Here is a 22,243-nt window from a genome sequence, read left to right on the forward strand (position 1 = left end):
GCAATATTGTTCATAAGTTGCCATGTGTTTTCAGAGTATGTATAATAACTATAAACATAATTTCCACACTATCTAATTTATTTTTATTTATTTTTAAAAGTATTTATTCTTATTTATTTTTAAAAGGAATAACTTTGAAAATTAATAAATTTCCATTTACATAAACGTGATCACATGGATATATATTTTAGGTTTTTTATGGGGAACGGCATCTGTTTATATTTTCTAATTGTATTTATATGATTCTTGTTTTTTCAAGCCTTTAATATTATAAATACCACCACGTTCGTTCAACAAAGCATTCATCTTCTTTAATTACTTACTTACCCACTTTTACAAATTGTTTGACAATGGCTGTTATAACATCCGAACTTGAGGTCACTTCTACTCTTCCCGCTGATAAACTTTTCAAGGTCTATGGAGACTTTGACACCCTTGCACCTAAGGTAGATCCTCAAACTTTCAAATCTATCAATATTATCGAAGGTGATGGCGGTGTTGGAAGCATTATAAGCATTACCTTCGGTGATGGTAAGTATTATGTTGATTAAAAAAACATTTTGTATTTAATATGATTCATGTACTCTTAGGATCGTATAAAATATATCATTAGTTTTCTCACAAATGGTTCCCTAATGCTTGGTGTAATATACGTGTGTAGGTGTTCCGTACAAAAATTCCAAGCATAGAGTCGATGCCATAGACATAAGCAATCTTAGCGTCAGCTACACGATCTTTGAAGGTGACGCCTTGTTAGGTATTATTGTCTCAGTCACTCATCATGTTAAGTTCGTACCTTCTGCTGATGGTGGATCTGTGTACAAACACACGACTGAGTTTAATTGCAAACCTGATGCCCAACTACCTGATGGTATTCTTAACTTTCTCAAAGAAGCATTCAAGAACACCTTTAAGGCAATAGAGGCCTATGCAATCGCACATCCCGAAGCTTACTAGTTCTTCTCGAATAACTATGGTTTTCAATTTCATTATTGTGTGCTAAAATGGAAATGATTTGATGCTCGTGTTTTCCACTTTTTTTCACCTAAATAAATGGATACCTGTCTGCTTTTGTCATTCGTGATGTCATCGTTAATTTGATTTGTTTTTTAACTGGATGTGATGATAAAAATTAGATATTGGTTGTTAGTTAATAAAGTTTCACGCACGTATACGTATTGATTCATATTAGATTCTCTATTCAGTGTTTCACGTACATCGTCCTACTATAACTTATTCGTAAATAAACATTTTATAAATCGTTAGTCTAATTTCAACATCATAAATGTGGTCTATAGTTGGCTCGGTAGGGCCGGGAGTCCATTGCTCTATGCCCGCTAAGGACCGATGCTGGAGAGGCCCGGCCAAACAATTCTCGTCTTAAAGGGTTCAAATGATCATTTTTCTTGGTTTGGTTTAGATTCCCAACTCAATGATTTTTTGTTGGATCGTGTTTGTGACAAATAATAGATGGCTCTTTGTGACAATTTCTGAGCAACTACGAACCGGAATATTTACAACATATCTGTTTACCAACAAATAATCGACACATCTTTTTTCCAACAAACTTCCTACCAAATTCCATTTATAATTAGTAACACCATTTACATCCATTGGTATTCCCGGTCCATATTTTACAAATTAACAATTTTCTAATTATCCTTTAACTTACGAACAATAAAATTTTAAAGCCAACCTTTACAATAAAGGATAATAGTATGTTTTATCATCTTGAACATATGATATTATAACATCCTCGTCAACTGAACAACCTCGTCAACTCAAGAAGGAGCCATAGGATGATACTGTAACATCCCAAGAATCATAACCAAAAAATTCATTTTGAATTATTAAATAAACCATAGTTACCAAAACCATTTCATCCAAAAACATATGTCATCATATCAAATCAGATTATCATATCAAAACATACGTCAATATATGAGAGTAAAACATCTCAGGCTAAACAAAATGGTGTGTGCACTGCAGTCATCCCGAACTCTTCCCTTTGCTACCGGAAGTACCTGAAACCAAAACTGAAAACTCTAAGCACGAAGCTTATTAAGTCTCCCTCAACTACCACATACCATACACATAATCACATAATCACGTAATTACATAATATGGGCCATGCCCGCTACATCGGGCCCCGCCCGGCATCGGACCGAAGTCCGGCATCCGGCCGCGCCCGGCATCGAGCAAAGCTCGGTTGTAACATTATAAATTTTCAAACAAATTTTTCATTTTAAAATCACATAATTCTCATAACACATTTCACAAAAATCTCATTTATTTAATTTACAAAACACAACTCCATAATTGTTTGATTAATAATCCAGGATCCTCGAAACATAACTCTTTCTCTGGTGTGTACAATCAAACCGGTGCCCTCCCGCGATCCTGATAAAAACCTGAAACACATATCACATAACACGGTAAGCACGAAGCTTAGTGAGTTCCCCAATATACCACGCACAAATAACTAGCCACTCGAGGCTATAGCTCTGTAAGACCCTCCGGTCAACGTGTCTCAGCGGGACTCTCCAGTCCCACGGCTTGTTGGACCCTCCGGTCCAGTCTGGTTGGGACCCTCCAGTCCCATGGCTCGTTGGACCCTTTGGTCCGGTCTGGTTGAGAACCTTCCGGTCTCATAGTACGTTAGACCCTCCGGTCCGGTCTATGTATCACATAATATAACATACATCACATATATCACACAACAAATGCATAACTCAAGCAAGCATATAAGACCCTATGGTCACACATATTTACCACTCTAGGTAAAGTATAATGAGAAGACTTACCTCGCAAGCCGGTGAGCAGATAATCTCGCGCTCGGATCTCGAACTAGCCTCCGCCTAACACAAAGGATGAATATCTCTAATTAATACTTTTTTCACGACTCAAGTAACCGAAGGCTACTCTTTCTCTCTCTAACTCTTTGAAGTGGATAAAAGACCATTTTACCCCTCTATGGTCTCTATTACTCATGTTGACCAAAACCCCAAAGTCAACAGAAATCAACTCGAGTCAACAGTCCATGTTTGACCCGACTCGTCGAGTGCACTCCTGCGACTCGTCGAGTCCCCTCGTATCCTCAGAAGACTCAAAAAGTCCAGCTCAACTCGTTGAGTTGACCCCCAACTCGATGAGTTATCACACAATCAACCCATCAGGACAAACCCTCACCGACTCGTCGAGTCAGTCCATGGACTCGGTGAGTCCCTTCGATCAGATTCCTCATTCAGACGATTTAAGGCAGATCCATCACTCCAAACACTAGATCTACCATCCTGAGGGTCGATTGTCACGTAAAGCTGCAAGCTTTACATTTAAACATGGCATATAAGACTCATAATGCCAAAACATGCTCCCACAAGGGCTAGATGCACAAAAGCTAGACTCTAGCTCAAATAAAGCTTGGATCTTTGGTCTCTCAAGTCCTTCTACAGTCTAGATATGAGGTTCAACCCTCTCTATGAGCATGAAACATTCAAGGCCCTCATATTTGGGTGGAAAAACCCTAGATTCACAAAATCATGAGATCTATACAAAATAAGAAGAAAGTTACAAGCTTTATACCTTTCCTAGAAGCTTTGAAGTGAGACAACCCCAGATCTAGCTGCACCCTCTTGTCCCTTGGCTTGGAAATCTTCTCTTCTCTTCACAAGATGCACCAAACACTCATAAATAGAAAGGCACTCTCTCTCTAAGTTCATAGGTCGTTTAGGGTTTGCTCTCAAGGAAAGGTAGCCGCAAATGAGGCTATAAATGTCTTTAAATAGGTCCCAAGCCTGGAAGATTAGGGTTTCTCTGCCCAACACCTACTAGGCGAGTCCCTCCTCTGACTCGTCGAGTCCACTAATTAAATCCACGCGAGCAACTCGACTCGACTCGGCGAGTTGGACCCTTAACTCGTCGAGTCTCTCTTTCAATCTCAAGATTAACATACACAATAATATCAATGAAAATCCGGATGTTACATTGTAACACCGTAAATTTTCAAACAAATTTTTCATTTTAAAATCACATAATTCTCATAACACATTTCACAAAAATCCCATTTATTTAATTTACAAAACGCAACTCCATAATTGTTTGATTAATAATTCAGGATCCTCAAAACATAACTCTTTCTCTGGTGTGTACCATCAAACAGGCGCCCTCCCGCGATCCTGAGAAGAACCTGAAACACATATCACATAACACGGTAAGCACGAAGCTTAGTAAGTTCCCCAAAATACCACACATATCTCATTAGCTTCTCATGGCTATACTCAGATAAGACCCTCCGGTCAATGTGTTTCAGTGGGACCATCCGGTCGCACAGCTCGGGTGGACCCTCCAGCCCTAACTCAGCAAGCTCAGAATAATACACAGCATAAATCACATAGACATAATGCAGGATATCACAATACTCAATATAAGCACATAAGACCCTCCGATCACACAAAGGTTACCACACTATGTAAGTATAGTGAGAAGACTCACCTCGGATGATGAACAGCTCCTATAGATGTTGCTGCTGCACACCGGCCTCTAACACTGGACCAAAATCCATAATTACCCAATTAAGATCTAAGTCCAAACCCTCACTCTTTAGGTCTAAAGGTAGTCCACTAACTAGCCCATCAATAACCTAAAACTCATTGGGCCCAAAAAGGCCCAATAATGAATGGGCTCTCCCGAGGCCCAACCCTCAAGTCCAAATGACAAGCCCAACAAAAGGGCCCAAGGCATATATATAATATTTCTCTGCTCAAAATCTCTAGTACGCAAGCCCAAAGATCCAGGCCCAACCCTTACGGCCCAAAAAAGATTTAGCCTAAAAATCCCACAACGAGGTTACGTGGGGTGTACCTCCCTTGGTACGCTCAACGTACACAAGCATGCACGAAATCAGATCGAGGACACCAACCCAGTACGCAAGGCGTACTAGGATTACGCTCGACGTACGTCCAGTATGGCTTTTCTCACTTTCTTGGTCTTAACCTGTTAAGACCTTAGCTCATCTCACAGATTTGGACTCCCTAGAGGCTCGTACTCCATAAAGTCTGTGACTTAAGCCTTTGCATGGCTGGTAAAGTCACAAACACCAAAAACCCTCATATTCTCATCTCAAAGTACACATATCTCTTGCATGGGTTGAATCAAACGTTCAAGTCTCAATTTTTATAACTCCACACCACTAAAGACACTCAAAGAAGCTGATAATAATCTCTAGAGCTCAATATCTCATAAAGTCTCCAACTTTCGGACTAAAACCCTAAAATACACTAAAATGATGCACAAATCAAAAGAGTGAGAAAGCTTTGAGCTTTATACCTCAACATGAAGCTTCGAACTCAGATAAGCTCAGATCCAAAGCCTGGAATCCCACTCCTTCTTCTTCAAGGCTCCTTTTTCACTCCAAAGAAACACAAGATCACTTAATAGCTCACAAATGGTCACACAAGCTCCATGGACGAGTATTTAGGGTTTGAGAGCGTTTATTGTCTGAGGATGGTGGCCAGGAATGAGGCTATCTTATTCTTTATATAGGGACACCCCCTCATTTAGGGTTTCATTTTGTGCCTAGTACGCCCAGCGTACTAGGTGGCTACGCTTAAAAGTCACGCACATGAGTACGCTAAGCGTACACACACGTACGCCCAGCGTACTCAGCTGCCACCTTTCTCAAATAAGGGACCTATCTTGTCAAAACTTCAAACTTCCATAGTTTCCTCGATATAACTTCGTTTTCAATGATCCTCAGATCCACGGAAAGGTGACGAGAATCCCTACGCTTCTAGCAACTCGTCATGCCCGGGTTGCAGCCTACGAACCCTAAATCACGGACGATCCGAAACAGGATGTTACATCGGTATACATATAAACATATCAACAATACACATAAATAATCACTTAACATAAACATATAAACATTCCTTGGGCCCCGCCCGGCATCAGACCGAAGTCCAGAAACATATGAACATTCCTCGGGCTTTCCCCGGCATCGGACCGAAGTCCGGAACATACAAACAAACACATGCAAGAATCACAAGGACATCAAGCATACAAACATTCATCGGGTTTTCCCCGGCATCGGACCGAAGTACGGAAACATATAAACATATAATCCTACATCGGGCACTTCCCGACATCAGACCGAAGTCCGGCACATGCTAACATACATAAACGGGTCGGCATTGGTGCCTTAGACCCGTTCCTAGGAAGAAACTCACCTCGCAATGTTGAATGCAGAATCTCACGGTAAGGAATCTCTAACTGCTGCTCCAACGACTTCCCAACTATCATGATCAAAATGACACTTAGTCAAAATCCAAAATAATCATTCTTAAGAAAAAAACAACCATTTTACCCCTGATCAAATTTGGACCATAACCTAGACCCAACTCCATAACATCCATGGTCCAACCTTTCCAAGCCCACTAATGGCCCAATTTTCTAAATTGGGCCCAACTCCTCAAATGGGCCTTCACTTAAGCCTAAATATGTCCTTAGCCCAAAAACTGACTTCTAATGGCCTACTAAGGCCCAATAACTAAGAAGTCCATAGATTGGCTCAAACCGAGGCCCAATCGTCGAAGAGTCTGAATCCAGTGAGTACGCGGGGTGTACTCCTCTGTACGCTAAGCGTACACGCTGCATGGCTTGTACGCTGCGTGTACGGGCTTGTACGCCCATCATAGTACCCTGTTAAGCCATAAACTTCAAAAGGGCTTAATCCCTTAAGACTTCAAGCTCCAAACACATATCTGAGTCCACTAAGGTGTCTTAATCCATAAAGTCGATTACTTTGTGGCTTGCAACCCACCAAATGGACCCAAACTTGAAATATGACAACTATCTTCCATGGAAATGTCTAGAACTCATGCATGATCACAAAAGGACCTTCAAGATTGAAACTTTAATAGCTCTTGGGACTCATATAGCACTAAGGGTGGCAACCCTTAGTCTAGAAACGGATTTGAACCATACAAATCCATTCTTGGGACCTAAAAAGGTCCAAAACACCAACAACATAGATATAAGCATTCATGAGGCAAGTTGAGAGCTTTTTACCTCAAATAAGTGCTAAATGGTGAGGTTATCTCAGATCCTTTAACTCAAGCTACTCAAGTTCTTCTTCTTCAACTTCTTCGTTCTCCTTCCAAGCTTGTAAACACCACACGGAGCTTCACAAGGCCAAAAAAACACAAGGAGGAGGAATGAAAGGCTATCTAGGGTTTTTGAGTCGTGGTGGCTGGTAAGGTGATGAGTTTGAGCCATAAGAACTTTCCTATGTGCACATACAAACCCTAATTCTTGGATCTAGGTTTCTCTAATTGAACATGCAATGTATCCAAGACTTGCAAACCTTAGATCTAGTGTAAAAATTCAAATTGATACAATAATTCAGATCTAGATGATTACCTTTAGTTGCTTGCTTGAATCTTCTTGTTCTTGGAGCTTAGAGTCACAATTGTCACTCCTCTAATGGCTTACAAACACCAACTAGCAAGAGGATGATTTGGAGAGAGGAGAGAGAAGTAGAAATCGGCTCTAGGGTTCCCAAGGAAGCAAGGTAGTCGATTTCCACAACCCAAGGGGTTTATTTATACTGTGAGCTTCTAGGGTTTCACCCAAAACCCTAATAGAATAACTTAGGCCCTAAGTAATCCAAAGATCCTTCTAGACTGAGGCTTGGACGAATTTAAGGAGTCCATACACCTTAATTTTGTCCACCCTATACTCCATAAGGATCCATAGCCCAAAAACCAACTATCACACAATTGACAGTTCCAGTCCCCTTTATTTAATTAACCTCTTTTAGTCACCAAATTAATTCCTAATTAATCTATGACTAATATTAATTAAATAATATAATTATTCCTTTAATATATTATTCTAATAATATATTAATATAATAATATCTTCTCTCTCTTCATAAATCACCCTGTCAAGTTGCTATGGTGAAGGCAACCCAAAAGGACCATGCACAACCGGGTCAAGTACTTACCAAATATAGTTACGGGCTTAGACACTAATCCAACAGTCTCCCACTTGGATAAGTCTAGTAACTATAAATGCAAGCCTAATCCGATTAGCAATCGTATCTCTCAAAGACGCTGTCAAGCCTAATTCGATTAGCAATCGTGCGGACAATTACATGGAACATTGTCATACTCATTGTCCAACAATTGGTTTCTCGATCTCAGATTCATTTGACTTAGAACTTAATTGAACACATCAATTCAGTCCTGAACGGGCCCGACACATAAGTCAAATCAAATCATCGAGGGGCCCTGATATCGCTTTTACCCTCTTAGGATAAAAGGAACAGATAAACTTCGACTTATATGCATTTATTATCCATTAATCAAATCATACACAACAATGTGTTTTATAACATCAAGTTACTGATGCGTTTACACATTATCAATTCACAACCAATTAGCAAACAATAAACCATATATCTAGGTTTTAAGACCATATGATATTACCATCTTGCGATCACTCGTGATAAATTCCATGAAGTGATTCCAGCAAGTGTGGGTTTATTCCAATGCTCAAATCAAATTCATAAGCACTCATGAACGTTGTAGCAAACTTTTGCTATGTCTAATATACTTTAGACAATCTACACACCAATTCATGGCAGTCTTCATTCATACCTACTTCCAACATATGAACGAATGTGGACCGTTCGAATAATTTGATTATTATCAAATAACTCAATTATTTAGGAAGTCAAAACATGCAAAATGAAACAATAGGTAAATAATTAACATAAGACAGTAACATTACTAATAAATAATACTCTTTTATTTAATCATCGAATGTTAATAACAATTTATCTATTACACGTCTCTAAACTATCTAATCTAAACTAATATCGTCCTTCATCCCAATGCTCCTAGCGTGCTGCAAGTGCTTAACCCTGCTCAGTCCCTTCGTAAGCGTATCTGCTGGGTTATCCTCTGACGATACCCTCTTCACTACGAAGAGTCCTTCTTCCACCCGATGTCGAATAAAGTGATATTTTCTGTCAATATGTCGAGATCTACCGTGATCTCTTGGTTCCTTGGTCAAGGCAACCGCTCCTTCATTATCACAGAAAATTTCCATAGGCTCCTTTATGGCTGGCACAACTCCAAGGTCTCCAATGAAGTTCTTCAACCATATCGCCTCCTTTGACGCTTCGCTCGCCGCTATATACTCTGATTCGCACATTGAATCAGCTATGGTCTCCTATTTGGAACTTTTCCAAGTCACTACTCCTCCATTGAGGGTAAAGACCCAGCCCGACTGCGAATGATAGTTGTCCCTGTCGGTCTGAAAACTGGCATCACTGTACCCTCACACCTTTAAGTCATCACTCCCACCGAAGACTAGAAACCATTCCTTGGTCCTCCGAAGGTACTTAAGAATATTCTTGACTGCAATCCAATGCGCTCTGCCAGGGTTCCCTTGATATCTGCTGACCATGCTCAAAGCGAAGGCCACTTCAGGGTGAGTACAAGTCATAGCATACATGATTGAGCCAACTGCGGAAGCGTAAGGTACTTGGCTCATCTCTGCTATCTCGACTTCAGTACTCGGACTTTGAGTCTTACTCAACTTGGCATTATTTTGGATTGGTAACTCCCCTTTCTTTGAATTCTCCATACTAAAACGTTTTAGTACCTTGTCCAAGTAAGTATTATGACTAAGTCCTATTAGTCTCTTACTTCTGTTTCTCACTATCCTTATTCCCACAATATAGGAAGCCTCTCTAAGGTCCTTCATAGCGAAGCACTTCCCGAGCCAGGATTTAACCTCCTGCAGTGTCGGGATGTTGTTTCCTATGAGTAGTATGTCGTCGACATACAATACGAGAAAGCTCACTACACTCCCACTGGCCTTGACATATATACATGATTCATCTTCGCTTCTCATAAAACCAAACTCTTTGACCTTCTCATCAAAACAAAGATTCCATCTGCGAGACGCTTGCTTAAGTCCATAAATAGACTTCTCAAGCTTACACACTCTATTGGGGTGCTTCTCATTGACAAAACCCTCTGGCTGATCCATGTAAACATCCTCAACCAACTTCCCATTTAGGAAAGCGGTTTTGACATCCATCTACCATATTTCATAGTCATGAAATGCAGCAACGACCAACATCACCCTGATAGATTTTATCTTCGCAACTGGTGAGAAGGTTTCGTTGTAGTCAACTCCAGGAGTTTGAGTGAAACCCTTCGCAACCAATCGTGCCTTATAAGTGTGAACATTTCCATCCACGTCAGTCTTCTTCTTGAAGATCCACTTGCACCCGACCATCTTACGACCTGGTACATTGTCAACCAAATTCCAAACTTGGTTGTCATACATGGACTGGATCTCGCTATCCATAGCCTCTTTCCATTTTGCAGATTTTGGGCCTGCCATGGCTTCCTTATAGCTGTTAGGTTCGTCCATATTCACTAGTGTACTATCACTAATGAACGTATCCCCTTCCATAGTAATATGAAAACCATAAAATTGGGGTGGAACACAAATCCTTTCAGAACGTCTAAGAGGTAAGGACTCGTCAATCGGTTCAACCGGAGTTTCCTCCTCGGGTTGAGCGCCAGTGTTAGAGGTTCCTTCATCTCTCGAGTCTTGAAGCTCTTCAAGATCGATTTGCCTCCCACTGTCTCCTTGGCTTATGAGTTCTCGCTTTCGGAAAACCCCTCTCCTCACAACGAAGACAACATTGTCACTCGGTCTGTAGAAGAGATATCCAAAGGATTTTTGCGGCTAGCCGATGAAAATACACCGCTCACTACGAGGTTCGAGCTTGTCGTGAGTCTCTCGTCTTATGAAAGCCTCGCAACCCCAAACCTTGATATGTGCCAACGAGGGAACCTTCCCTGTCCACATCTCGTGAGGTGTTTTGGCAACCTTCTTTGTAGGTACTAAGTTAAGGACATGGGCGGCAGTCTCTAAGGCATACCCCTAGAATGAGATAGGTAGTGAAGCACGACTCATCATGGAACGAACCATGTCTAGCAAGGTTCGATTACGCCTCTCAGCTACACCATTCAATTATGGTGTCCTAGGTGGCGTCAATTGCGAAACTATTCCGCATTCCTTGAGGTAGTCGTGGAATTCAAGACTTAGGTACTCTCCACCTCGATCAGATCGAAGCATCTTGATTTTCCTGCCCAACTGATTCTCCACTTCTTGTTTAAACTCTTTGAACTTTTCAAAGGTTTCTGACTTGTGTTTGATTAAGTAGATATACCCATATCTACTATAATCGTCTGTGAAAGTCACATGAAAGCGATTCGCATCCCTTGTGGTGGATCTAAAGGGTCCACATACATCTGTATGTATGAGATCCAATAAACCCTCACCCCTCGCACAAGTGTCAGTGAAGGGTGACTTGGTCATCTTTCCAAGAAAACAAGACTCACATACGTCATCGTCCCTAAGGTCGAATGACTCCAACACTCCATCCTTTTGGAGTTGGTCTATGCGTTTCTTGTTGACATGTCAAAGACGATAATGCCACAAGCATGCTTTATCCATACTATTGGAAGAATCCACACACAACACATCATTTCCTAAGTTATCTACAACCATCACAGTTTCATATATTCCATTACAAGGCAATGCTTCAAAATATAAAACATTATTAAAATAAGCATAAATAGAACCCTTTTCATTATCAAATGAATATCTAAAACCTTGTCTATATAAACCATGAAATAAAATGATGTTTCTAGCCATATCTGGCGAATAGCAACAATTATTCAAATTTAAATCTAAACCATTACTAAGCACTAAGGAATAAACTCCAATCTTGGTCACAGGCAACGATCTTCTGTTTCCTATGATCAGATTCATCCTTCCACGCTCCACATCCCTATTTCCTTTTAGTCCCTGCAAATCAGAACATATGTGAAAACCACATCCTGTATCAAGAACCCAAGAAGTATCATGTGATAAATTATTAGATTTAATTGTGTAAATACATGCGAAAGATGGCTTGATCTTTCCATCCTTGATGGCCTGCAGATATTCTGGGCAGCTTCTCTTCCAATGCCCTATCTTGTGGCAGTAGTGGCACTCTGCCTCTTTAGGGTTTGAGTTGGGCTTAGCAGAACCAATTTTGGTTCCACTAGAAGAGGTGTCATCATGGGACTTTCCCTTGTAGTGGCCCCTTGAGGGAGCCTTCCTCTTCTTACCCTTCCCTTGCCCTATTGCCAAGACAGGGGTAGCAGCTGGAGTTGGAGGTGATGCAACAGATTTATCCTTGAGGTTGCTCTCAGCAGTCCTCAACAAGCCCTGAAGCTTGCTCAAGGAGACCTCTTCCTTATTCATGTGGTAGGTCATGCGGAACTGGCTATAGCAGGAAGGCAATGAGTGAAGGATGATGTCAATTGCCAGCTCTTCATCGAAGTTCACATTCAACTTCAGCATGCGATCGACATATCTCTGCATCTTCTGCAGATGAGCGGTAAGGGACTCTCCATTACCCATTTTGGTAGTGATCATCGAGGTGATGATCTCGTACCTCTCTTGCCTAGCGCTCTGGTGGTAGCGTTCCAGCAGATCCTGATGCATCTCATAGGGGTACTTGTCCTCATAGGACTTCTGGAATTCAGCAGTCATAGTCGCTCGCATGATGCAATGGAATTTCGTGGCATCACGCTCGTGGGCTTCATAGGCCGCGATCTCTTCGGCGGTAGCAGTGTCGATGTCAATCTCCTTTAGCTTCTCATCGAGGACATATTCTTTGTCCTCGTAGCGAGTGACCATGCGAATGTTGCAGATCCAATTACTGAAATTGGTCCCATCAAAGATCACTTTCCCACACAAGTTCATGAGTGAGAATGAACCAGAGGAGTTTGACCCAGAAGCGTTGTTGTTTGTGTTCGACATCTGAAAAGGAAAAAGAACAAAGCTGATTAGAAATGAATTTCCCCAATTAATCACCCAAATAAGAAATTAGGGCTAGGAACCAACAACATTATTCACAAATTATAAAAGGGATGCCGTAATCTAACAAGTAAATAATTTGAAGGCAAGTGAATGTCGATTCACTAATTCTCCACCATGAAAAACGAAAAGGAAATTAGGTTTTAAATGTATTGAAAACTCCTAGATACTTTGAGATTCATTGAACTTTTCAATGGCATGTTTAAATCTCGATATGCCCCTCTAGTTTGTGACTGTGATGCCGAGGATCACAAAGTGGGTGTGAATAACCATGCAAATGTACATGGTGCCCTTATTGTTACAGTCACCTATTCAATGTGACGGTTAACCACACACGCTCCATCGAACTATGACAAACAACGAGTCACCCTTTGCCACCTATGCTTAGAACCCAATTAATGTGCCGGTTAACCACACACGCTCCATTAACATCTTAGCAAGGGTACAAAGTGTAATTTCATGGAATTGCATCAAATTCACTTTTGACTAAAGTAACTAAGATTGGGAATTTTGTAAAAAACATTTAGTTACTTTATATAGATTCATTATACTTTTAATGAGGAAATGTTTGCCCTATCCTACCCGTTCGGCTAACGACCCTCCACCAATCAAGGAAGCGGTGGGTGAGAATGGACACCCATTAAACGGCCATTTTATAGGCCATAACCTTATACCCCCCTTATAGACCGGCTTCGTGAATGAGGCCTACTAACGGTAAGACTAGCATTTAAGTTATATATATATATATATATATATATATATATATATATATATATATGTATTAATGTTATAATATTATAAGTATAGGGTTGAATTTTAAAACTTGTAAAATTCTAAGGTTTGAAATTTAAATGGTTCAAATTAAAACTTTTAATCACAAAACTTAAATTTCAAAACTTGAGGACAAGTTTTGAACTTTTCAAAACATAAAGGATCAAATAGCAAATAATATAAATTAAACAATTAATTTATTGATTATCTAAATTTGACCTAGTCAATATTATTTGCAAGACAATTCAACAATTAATTCAAATAATCAATTATTATCAAATAAGGAAATTATTATTTAAACAATTGGTAATTATCTTTTGTTTTGATGGGGATATTGACAAAAGGATGATAAAATTCGGATTTTAATGAACCAAAATGATTTAGGTAAGTATCCTCAAGCAAAACAACAAGAAATCCCGAAAATCACTCTGACAGACGCTCCGACTCGCCGAGTCCCCTTATGGACTCGTCGAGTTCATCCTACTCGTCGAGTCCACAATGGGACTCGCCGAGTCAGTCAGACGGAAAGAAGAAAAACGATTTTTTCAAAGCTAGAACAATCAAACAATGCATCAATTCAATAGAAATCAATCAAAGCTCTGATACCACTGATGGGTTTGAGCCATAAGAACTTTCCTATGTGCACATGCAAACCCTAATGCTTGGATCTAGGTTTCTCTAATTGAACATGCAATATATCCAAGACTTGCAAACCTTAGATCTAGTGTAAACAATTCAAATTGATACAATAATTCAGATCTAGATGATTACCTTTAGTTGCTTGCTTGAATCTTCTTGTTCTTGGAGCTTAGAGTCACAATTGTCACTCCTTTAATGGCTTACAAACACCAACTAGCAAGAGGATGATTTGGAGAGAGGAGAGAGAAGTAGAAATCGGCTCTAGGGTTCCCAAGGAAGCAAGGTAGTCGATTTCCACAACCCAAGGGGTTTATTTATATTGTGAGCTTCTAGGGTTTCACCCAAAACCCTAATGGAATAACTTAGGCCCTAAGTAATCCAAAGATCCTTCTAGACTGAGGCTTGGACGAATTTAAGGAGTACATACACCTTAACTTCGTCCACCCTATAATCCATAAGGATCCATAGCCCAAAAACCAACTATCACACAATTGACAGTTGCAGTCCCCTTTATTTAATTAACCTCTTTTAGTCACCAAATTAAATCCTAATTAATATATGACTAATATTAATTAAATCATATAATTATTCCTTTAATATATTATTCTCATAATATATTAATATAATAATATCTTCTCTCTCTTCATAAATCACTCTGTCAAGTTGCTATGGTGAAGGCAACCCAAAAGGACCATGCACAACCGGGTCAAGTACTTACCAAATATAGTTACGGGCTTAGACACTAATCCAACATAAGGAGGCTAGCGTTTGAGTCATAATGTTGTATTTATATGGCTTAAACCCTAAAAATTAGGGTTTTGAGTCTGCTTGCGTACGCTGCACGTACACATTGGTACGCTGCGCGTACGCACCTCCGCCCCCCGCATCCAATGTTGCATTTACGCCCCGCGTACGCCAAGCTTACGCCCATCGTACGTCTTCAGGCAACCCAAATATAATGGCCCACTAGCTAAGGCCCACTCAATAATCCACTACTTAACCCATAACCCAACAATTAATTACAAATATATTAAATAGTTATTATTACCTGAAGTGACGGATGTTACAGATACCGTTCCTGGTGAAGGTGCTACATGCAAGGAGCCTGAGGTTGAGTTTCAAACTGCCTCTGATTTTACTTCGCGTCTGGCGAAGGATAATGTTATTGCAGGTTCCTCTTCTTTGCCCCCAGCGACCGTTGGAGTTTGTATCCTGGAGTGGGGGCTCACTCGAGAGTCCCTTCTCATACAACGTCCTATTGCTTATTATTGGGGCCGCCATGATTTCCCTTCGGCCACGATCGAAGCTCTAGAGCTCCTCTCCAGTTATCACATGTTTAACAGTCTCCAGTATGCGGCGGCTCAGGTCGCTCCTTATTTGGTGGTCGCCTCTTGGTGCCTAGGTCAAGTTAGTTCAGATTCAACATAACTTGTTTCTGTTAGGGCCTAGCGAGATGATCTAAGGGCGAGGGTGCAAGGGCTGGAGGAGGAGAAGCGCAAGTTTCAAGAGCGTTATGATCTTTTGGCTGGTGAGAAGGCGTCCGTGGAGGAACAAGTTGCAAGTTTGGATGGGTGTGAGGAGCATTTGGCGAGGAGAGTGGATACTCTGGTGGGGTAGAAAGGATTATTAGAAGAGCAGGTGAAGGGGAAAGCTGGACAACTGGCTGTTGAGGAATCCAAGAGGCGGGATGTAGAGGGGGATATGGGGTGGTTGCTCCGGAGGGTATTCTAAGGGTAGTTGATCGGGTCATTGAGAGTCCTGAGTTCTCAATTGGGGTCCAGCGTATGAAGGTTACATGTGTCACAACTGGTGTGGAGGGAGGCAGGCAGGTGGTGAATGAACAGGTAGCCTCCGGGAGGTTCGATACGCAGGAGCCAAGTACTATGGTGGAATTGAGTCAGGTCGTGCATGCTTCTGTGAAGAAGTTCATGGAGACAGATTTTGCCTTCCTCCTTTATTTGTGCGAGCTAGACTTGGAGGGCCTTCGCCAGTTGTGTCGTGATCCTGACGCCGCGGAAAACCGTCCTGAGGGTGACCCTCTCAAAGTTGGATCTTCCTCCACTACTCTCGGTAAGTGATTCTCCTTTCTTCCTGGTTTGTTTATGTGAAACAATAATTGAACTTGTAATGTGTCTGAGACGATGTATCAAAGATAATATTTTTAATGGCTATTTGGCCCTGCGCGGTGCTTTCATGTATGGGGGTTGTCCGATCGGGAAGGCTCCCTCGCTCGCACATATCAAGGTATGGGGTTGTGAAGTACTCGTAAGACGAGAGACACATTACAAACTTGAACCTAGAGCTGAGAAGTGTTATTTCATTGGCCACACACATAATTCCTTTGGACATTTGTTCTACAGACCTAGTGAGAACGTGGTCGTCATAGCTCGAAGAGTAGTATTTCACGACAGAGAGCTCATCTTCAAAGTGGACAGTGAGAGTGTTATTGATCTTGAAGAAATTCAAGAGTCGTCCAATGATGGAAGCTCAGACAACACTAGCACTCACCATGAGGAAGAAGTTCCAGTTGAGCCAGTTGAAAACTCATTACTCCTTCGTTCTAGTAGGGTTAGCATGCCACCTGCTTTCTATAGATTCCATATTACGTCATATTGTGATACGTTTATCAGTGATAGAACTCTGGTAAATTTGGATGAGCCAGCTAACTACAAGGAAGAAATGGCAGACCTAAGGCTGCAAATTGGAAGGATTTATCTAGCAAACACAAGTAAAAACCATTAACATGCAATCAATGGCTATTTAACTACACATAATTTATAGACAATGTAATAAAGATAGAAACATTAACATGCAAGGATTGATCTAGCAAACACAAGTAAAAACTAACATTAATAATCCATGGATCTAATATTAACTCATAGAAAATTGAGGTTCGTCTACACTAAACGAAAGCTAAGGGTATTAGCCCATGATTGGAATAGAAAAACAACCAATCAAATAGTATATTAAACTAAACATCATGCAAACCAAATGCTTGAGTCTATTTCGTGCTAATTATTCTTCTTCTCTCTTTCTCCTGGCCGAAATCAGGTCTTCTATGGTTTCTCAAAAGTATTCTTTTCAAAAACTCCTGTCCTCGTGGCATTTTAATTCGTCCTTTATATAGGAGAAAAAATTACCATAAACTAGCCACCACGACGTGGCCAATTGCTTGCTACGCCCTGGTAACAGTTTCCTTGTCGTAATCAGCAAGGTAATCTACTTTAGTCGAGATCCTTCCAGACGCCACTGCGTGGGCCAGAATTTACCGCGCCGTGGTTATTTCCCTGAAACACGCTTTTGAAGCTTCATTGTTCTTTATTCGCAAACTTCACCCTCCAACTTCCAGTTTTTTCCATTTTGGTCCCTTTTCTTCAAAAATGTCTTCTTCTGGCTGAAATATGTAATTTATAAAAGTAAGTACCAAAAGTCCTTGTATTTAGACCAAAAAACTACTAAAATATAATGAAATTATTCATAAAAGTATGTATAAATATAACAATATCAATTGCCACCATTAATATGGGTAGTTCTTCATTGGATTGTGTGAGGTTCGCCTCGTCACCATGGTTCTTTTCTAGGCACTCTAATGTATAATGACCAAACTTCTCACATATAAAGCATTTTAGTTTGCTTTTATCCTTCTTGTGGTCATTCCGTTTTGCATTGATTCATAGACACCTCATCGGCCACACCCACGTTTTCGTCCTCTTCCTTGACCTCGACCACCATGACTACCTCTATCCTTTGAGGTGTTTGACGAGCTCCCCTTGTCGGTTTTCTTGGATCGTGATGCCCACAAGGCATGCATAAGTAACAAGGAAGGTTCGTCTCCTTGTACTCCGTAACTCCGAAGCCTCTCTTCATGATTTTTTAGATGACCCACAACCTCCTCCACAGTCATGTATTTTAAGTCTCCAAATTGTTCGATAAATATCACAATTTGCATAAATCGTGATGGGACTGCTCGAAGAAATTTCTTCACTACCGTAATCTCCTCAATTTTCTCGCCTAAGGATCGAATATCAGTCACAATGGTATTTAATCTCATGAAAAAATCATCCAACGATTCACCATCTTTCATTCGGATAACCACGAAGTCACTTATCAAGGTTTCTACTTTAGCCTCTTTTACTCGATCGGTGCCTATGTGTATCACCTTTAGTGTTTCCATGCTTCTTTAGTTGTGTCCTTCTCAGCTAACAGAAGTAGATAATATTCTTGAATTGATTTGTAGATAACAGCTAGAGCCATTCGACCTTTCTGTTCCTCTATATCATTATCTTGAATTGCACACCACACTCCTTATGCTTGCAAATTCACTCCCATCTTTATCGCCCATACTGAGTAATTTAACTTTTTAAGCATTGGATAGTGTAACATAACACTACCATTCTTCTAAGATTTTTGAACACCTTCACCTTTATCTGCCATCAGTAACATTATCATATACTTTAGCATACCGTCACCTTGCTCTAACACCACTTGTTGGGAAATAAAGATCTAACTATATAGAATATTAAAGGTAAATTATTGTTCAAACGTGTGAGCCGGAAAAAAATGCACAGAGGCAGAAGAAATAAATGAGAAAAAGTATTACAAGCTTAAAGCCTAAGTTTTTATTTAAGGAAAGCAGACGGTTACATTAGGTGTAATAAAATGCTGACACATCTAATATTTATAGCCAAAGACAACTAATGTAATAATAAAAAATCTAAGAGAGATGTCTACCTATTCTCTTAAAACCAGGAACATGTCTACCTCGTCTATTATTAAAATAGTCAACAAAGACGTATCTTACTTGCTTTCAATTAAAAATAGCCTTAAACAGTTATACCTAGAAAATTTTAAACAATTGTTTATTAATAAGAAATGTAACTAGGAAAGAGAAACCATTTTTTATCATATCCTTCATTGTCGTCCTTTTCGTAAGAGAGAAAACTATCATCTTTTCTGTCCTTCCATAAAACTATATTTCCCATCCAAACTTTTAACTGAAAAAGCTATCCCGCAAATTATTTACTATTATTATTATTACTATGCAGTTTAATATCACAACACATTTATATTAAAATATTATATATAAATATTTGCTAGCAACTATGATTAAATAAAGTAATATTTTTATTACATCATTTTTTTTACTATCAACCGTGTGTTATAACACACATGTCATAATCTAGTTATCTTTACAATGTTGATTATGTTGATGTTCGTTTAGTATTTCATTTAAAATGATTTAAAAGTTAGTAGAGAAGGCGTGGAGAATCAAGTGGTCATGTCAAAATTCTATATATTAAATAAAAATATGGTCATATTTCATGGAAAGTGTTGAAGTGGTGGAGAATCAAATACGTGTTTTATATTTAAAACGAATAATAATCAATTTTTTTTATAAAATTTATGTATCTTTAGTTTCATCACGGGCATAAGGAATTTTCCCTTATTCGACCGGAGAATTAGTAAAGAGTCTCTGTAAAATAGCTTTAAACCCAAATATCAAATTTAAAAATAACCTAAAATATTAACTCAACGATATTGGCTTCAAATTTCAATTGATGTGTTGGGTCATTAAATACAATGTTTTAAAAACCGAATTGAACCGGCCGGTCGAACCGGTTGGACCGGGAACCGGGGAGGGAGCGGTTCAACTATCACCGGTTTTACATTGATTTCTGAACCGGATTGAACAGGCCGGTTTTTAAAAAAAACCCGGTTGAACCGGTTAAATCAAAAAAACACATGAAAATAATCATTTGCATAATAAACTTTGATGATTGTTTTCATATCTATTTAGTTTTCTCTAAATAAAAACATATGATAAATGTTATAAAGTTTTATGATTTGTTTGTATTAATCTAAAATTATTTTTCGTTTCGATATTATACTTTATTTTAGTTTTAACGTATATGGATTGATGTAAAACACTAACATTTATGGTTATGTGTTATTTTAATGTATTTAGATTAATCTACAACTTATTTTTATGTGTATTTTTAATGTTTGAACTTTAAAACATTAAATTCATGATTTATATATGTATGTATGTGTAGGAAAATAGAAAAAAAAACATGAAAAATATAGGATCCGGTTGACTCGGCGGTCGAACCACCATACCGGTTCAACTAAAAAACCGGTTTTTAAAACATTCATTGAATAAGTATAAACTCAATCTCCGCAGCATCTTATTTATTTTTTATATAAATATCCTAAGTAAACACTTATTTATTTTTGTAATGGAACAAGTTTGAAAAATATTTCCACTTATCCGAGATCACATGGACATACATATTTTAGTTTTTTTGCGGGCACGGCATCTTTTATATTTTCAAACTTATATAATAGTTTTTTTTTCTTATTCGAACCACTCAACCTTATAAATACCACCACCTTCACACAACAAAACCATTCATCTTTTTAATTCCTTACTTATCCTCTCTTGCAAATTGGCTGACAATGGCTGTTATCACATCTGAACTTGAGGTCACTTCTTCTCTTCCCGCTGCTAAACTTTTCAAGGTCTATGGAGACTTTGACACCCTCGCACCTAAGGTAGACCCTCAAACTTTCAAATCTGTCAATATTATCGAAGGTGATGGTGGTGTTGGAAGCATTAAGAGTATTACATTCGGTGATGGTAAGTATTACATAGATAATAAACATTTTGTATTTAATGTGAATCATGTACTCTAAAGATCGTATATAACATATATATAGTTTTCTCATAAATGATTCCCTAATATTTGGTGTAATACGTGTGTAGGTGTTCCGTACAAAAATTCCAAGCATAGAGTCGATGCCATAGACATAAGCAATCTAAGTGTCAGCTATACAATCTTTGAAGGTGACGCCTTGTTAGGTATTATTGACTCAGCCACTCATCATATTAAGTTCGTACCTTCTGCTGATGGTGGATCTGTGTACAAGCACACGACTGAGTTTAATTGCAAAACTGATGCCCAACTATCTGATGATATTCTTAACTTTGCCAAAGAAGCGTTCAAGAACACCTTTAAGGCAATAGAGGCCTATGCAATCGCACATCCGGAAGCTTACTAGTTCTTCTCGAATTACCATGGTTTTCAATTTCATTTGTGTGTGCTAAAAATGAAAATTTCGGTGCTTGTGTTTTCCACTTGTTTCACCTAAATAAATGGATACTTTCTGATTTTGTCATTCGTGATGTCATCGTTAATTTGCTTTGTTTTTACAAAATGTGATGATAAAAGTTAGATATTGGCTGTTAGTTAATAATGTTTCATCCAGACCTGTAATATTATTAGATACAACAACGTATAAAACCTGAATAAAAAAAGGAAAACACGAAATGCTAAAATACAGGGCATTTTTTAAGTAATAACTTGGTAGAGATTAAATATTTTATTGGAAAACGGGTTAGAATTAGTAGAAGTGTGCGGATAGATTCATATTAATTAGATTATTTATTAATTGTTTCACGTACTTAAAGGCTTCTAGGCCAACGGTATCAGGTGGTGTCTCCCTCCTTAAGGTCGACGGTTCAAGTCTCGTGGTGGACATAGGTGGAATTAGGTGTTATTTTAACAGTAGATTATAATATTTGTATTTACCGGTTCAAAAAAAAAATACTATATTTTATTCATAAAATAAATAAGTATTTTAAAAATTGTTAGTCTAATTTGGACATCATAAATGTTGTCTGTGGTTAGCTCGGTAAGGGCGTCCATAGCTCTATGCCCATAGCACCGATGCACGAGTGGCCGGACCAAGCAATTATCGTCTCAAAGGGTTTGAATGATGACCTTTGATACCCGGGGTGATCAAATGCATGCTAATTAAAACTCACAAACAGGGAAATTCCGACCGTTTGGCCTTCGGTACCCTTGGAATTTGATAC

The 22,243-nt window shown here is 39.1% G+C and overlaps 2 protein-coding genes across 2 annotated transcripts; both read left to right on the top strand.

Moving 5' to 3' along the window:
* Nucleotides 1–295: 295 nt before the first annotated feature.
* Nucleotides 296–1,077, top strand: LOC145120251 (root allergen protein-like). The gene is made up of 2 exons (XM_079056067.1): nt 296–531; nt 662–1,077. Exons 1-2 carry the CDS (start codon nt 351–353, stop codon nt 955–957), a joined length of 477 nt encoding a protein of 158 aa, XP_078912193.1. The 5' UTR covers nt 296–350; the 3' UTR covers nt 958–1,077.
* A 19,694-nt stretch (nt 1,078–20,771) lies between these two features.
* LOC145118547 (root allergen protein-like) lies at nt 20,772–21,543 on the top strand. Its single transcript, XM_079054239.1, has 2 exons — nt 20,772–21,004; nt 21,131–21,543. Exons 1-2 carry the CDS (start codon nt 20,824–20,826, stop codon nt 21,424–21,426), a joined length of 477 nt encoding a protein of 158 aa, XP_078910365.1. The 5' UTR covers nt 20,772–20,823; the 3' UTR covers nt 21,427–21,543.
* Nucleotides 21,544–22,243: the final 700 nt, after the last annotated feature.

Source organism: Lactuca virosa, chromosome 6 (assembly GCF_052849685.1).
Source record: "Lactuca virosa cultivar CGN04683 chromosome 6, Lactuca_virosa_CGN04683_v6, whole genome shotgun sequence".
Taxonomy (NCBI): Eukaryota; Viridiplantae; Streptophyta; class Magnoliopsida; order Asterales; family Asteraceae; genus Lactuca; species Lactuca virosa.

Coding starts and splice junctions, on each gene's coding strand:
- LOC145120251 (XM_079056067.1), top strand. CDS start 351: ATGGCTGTTATAACATCCGAACTTGAGGTCACTTCTACTCTTCCCGCT. Junction 532..661: donor AAGCATTACCTTCGGTGATG/GTAAGTATTATG, acceptor ATACGTGTGTAG/GTGTTCCGTACAAAAATTCC.
- LOC145118547 (XM_079054239.1), top strand. CDS start 20,824: ATGGCTGTTATCACATCTGAACTTGAGGTCACTTCTTCTCTTCCCGCT. Junction 21,005..21,130: donor GAGTATTACATTCGGTGATG/GTAAGTATTACA, acceptor ATACGTGTGTAG/GTGTTCCGTACAAAAATTCC.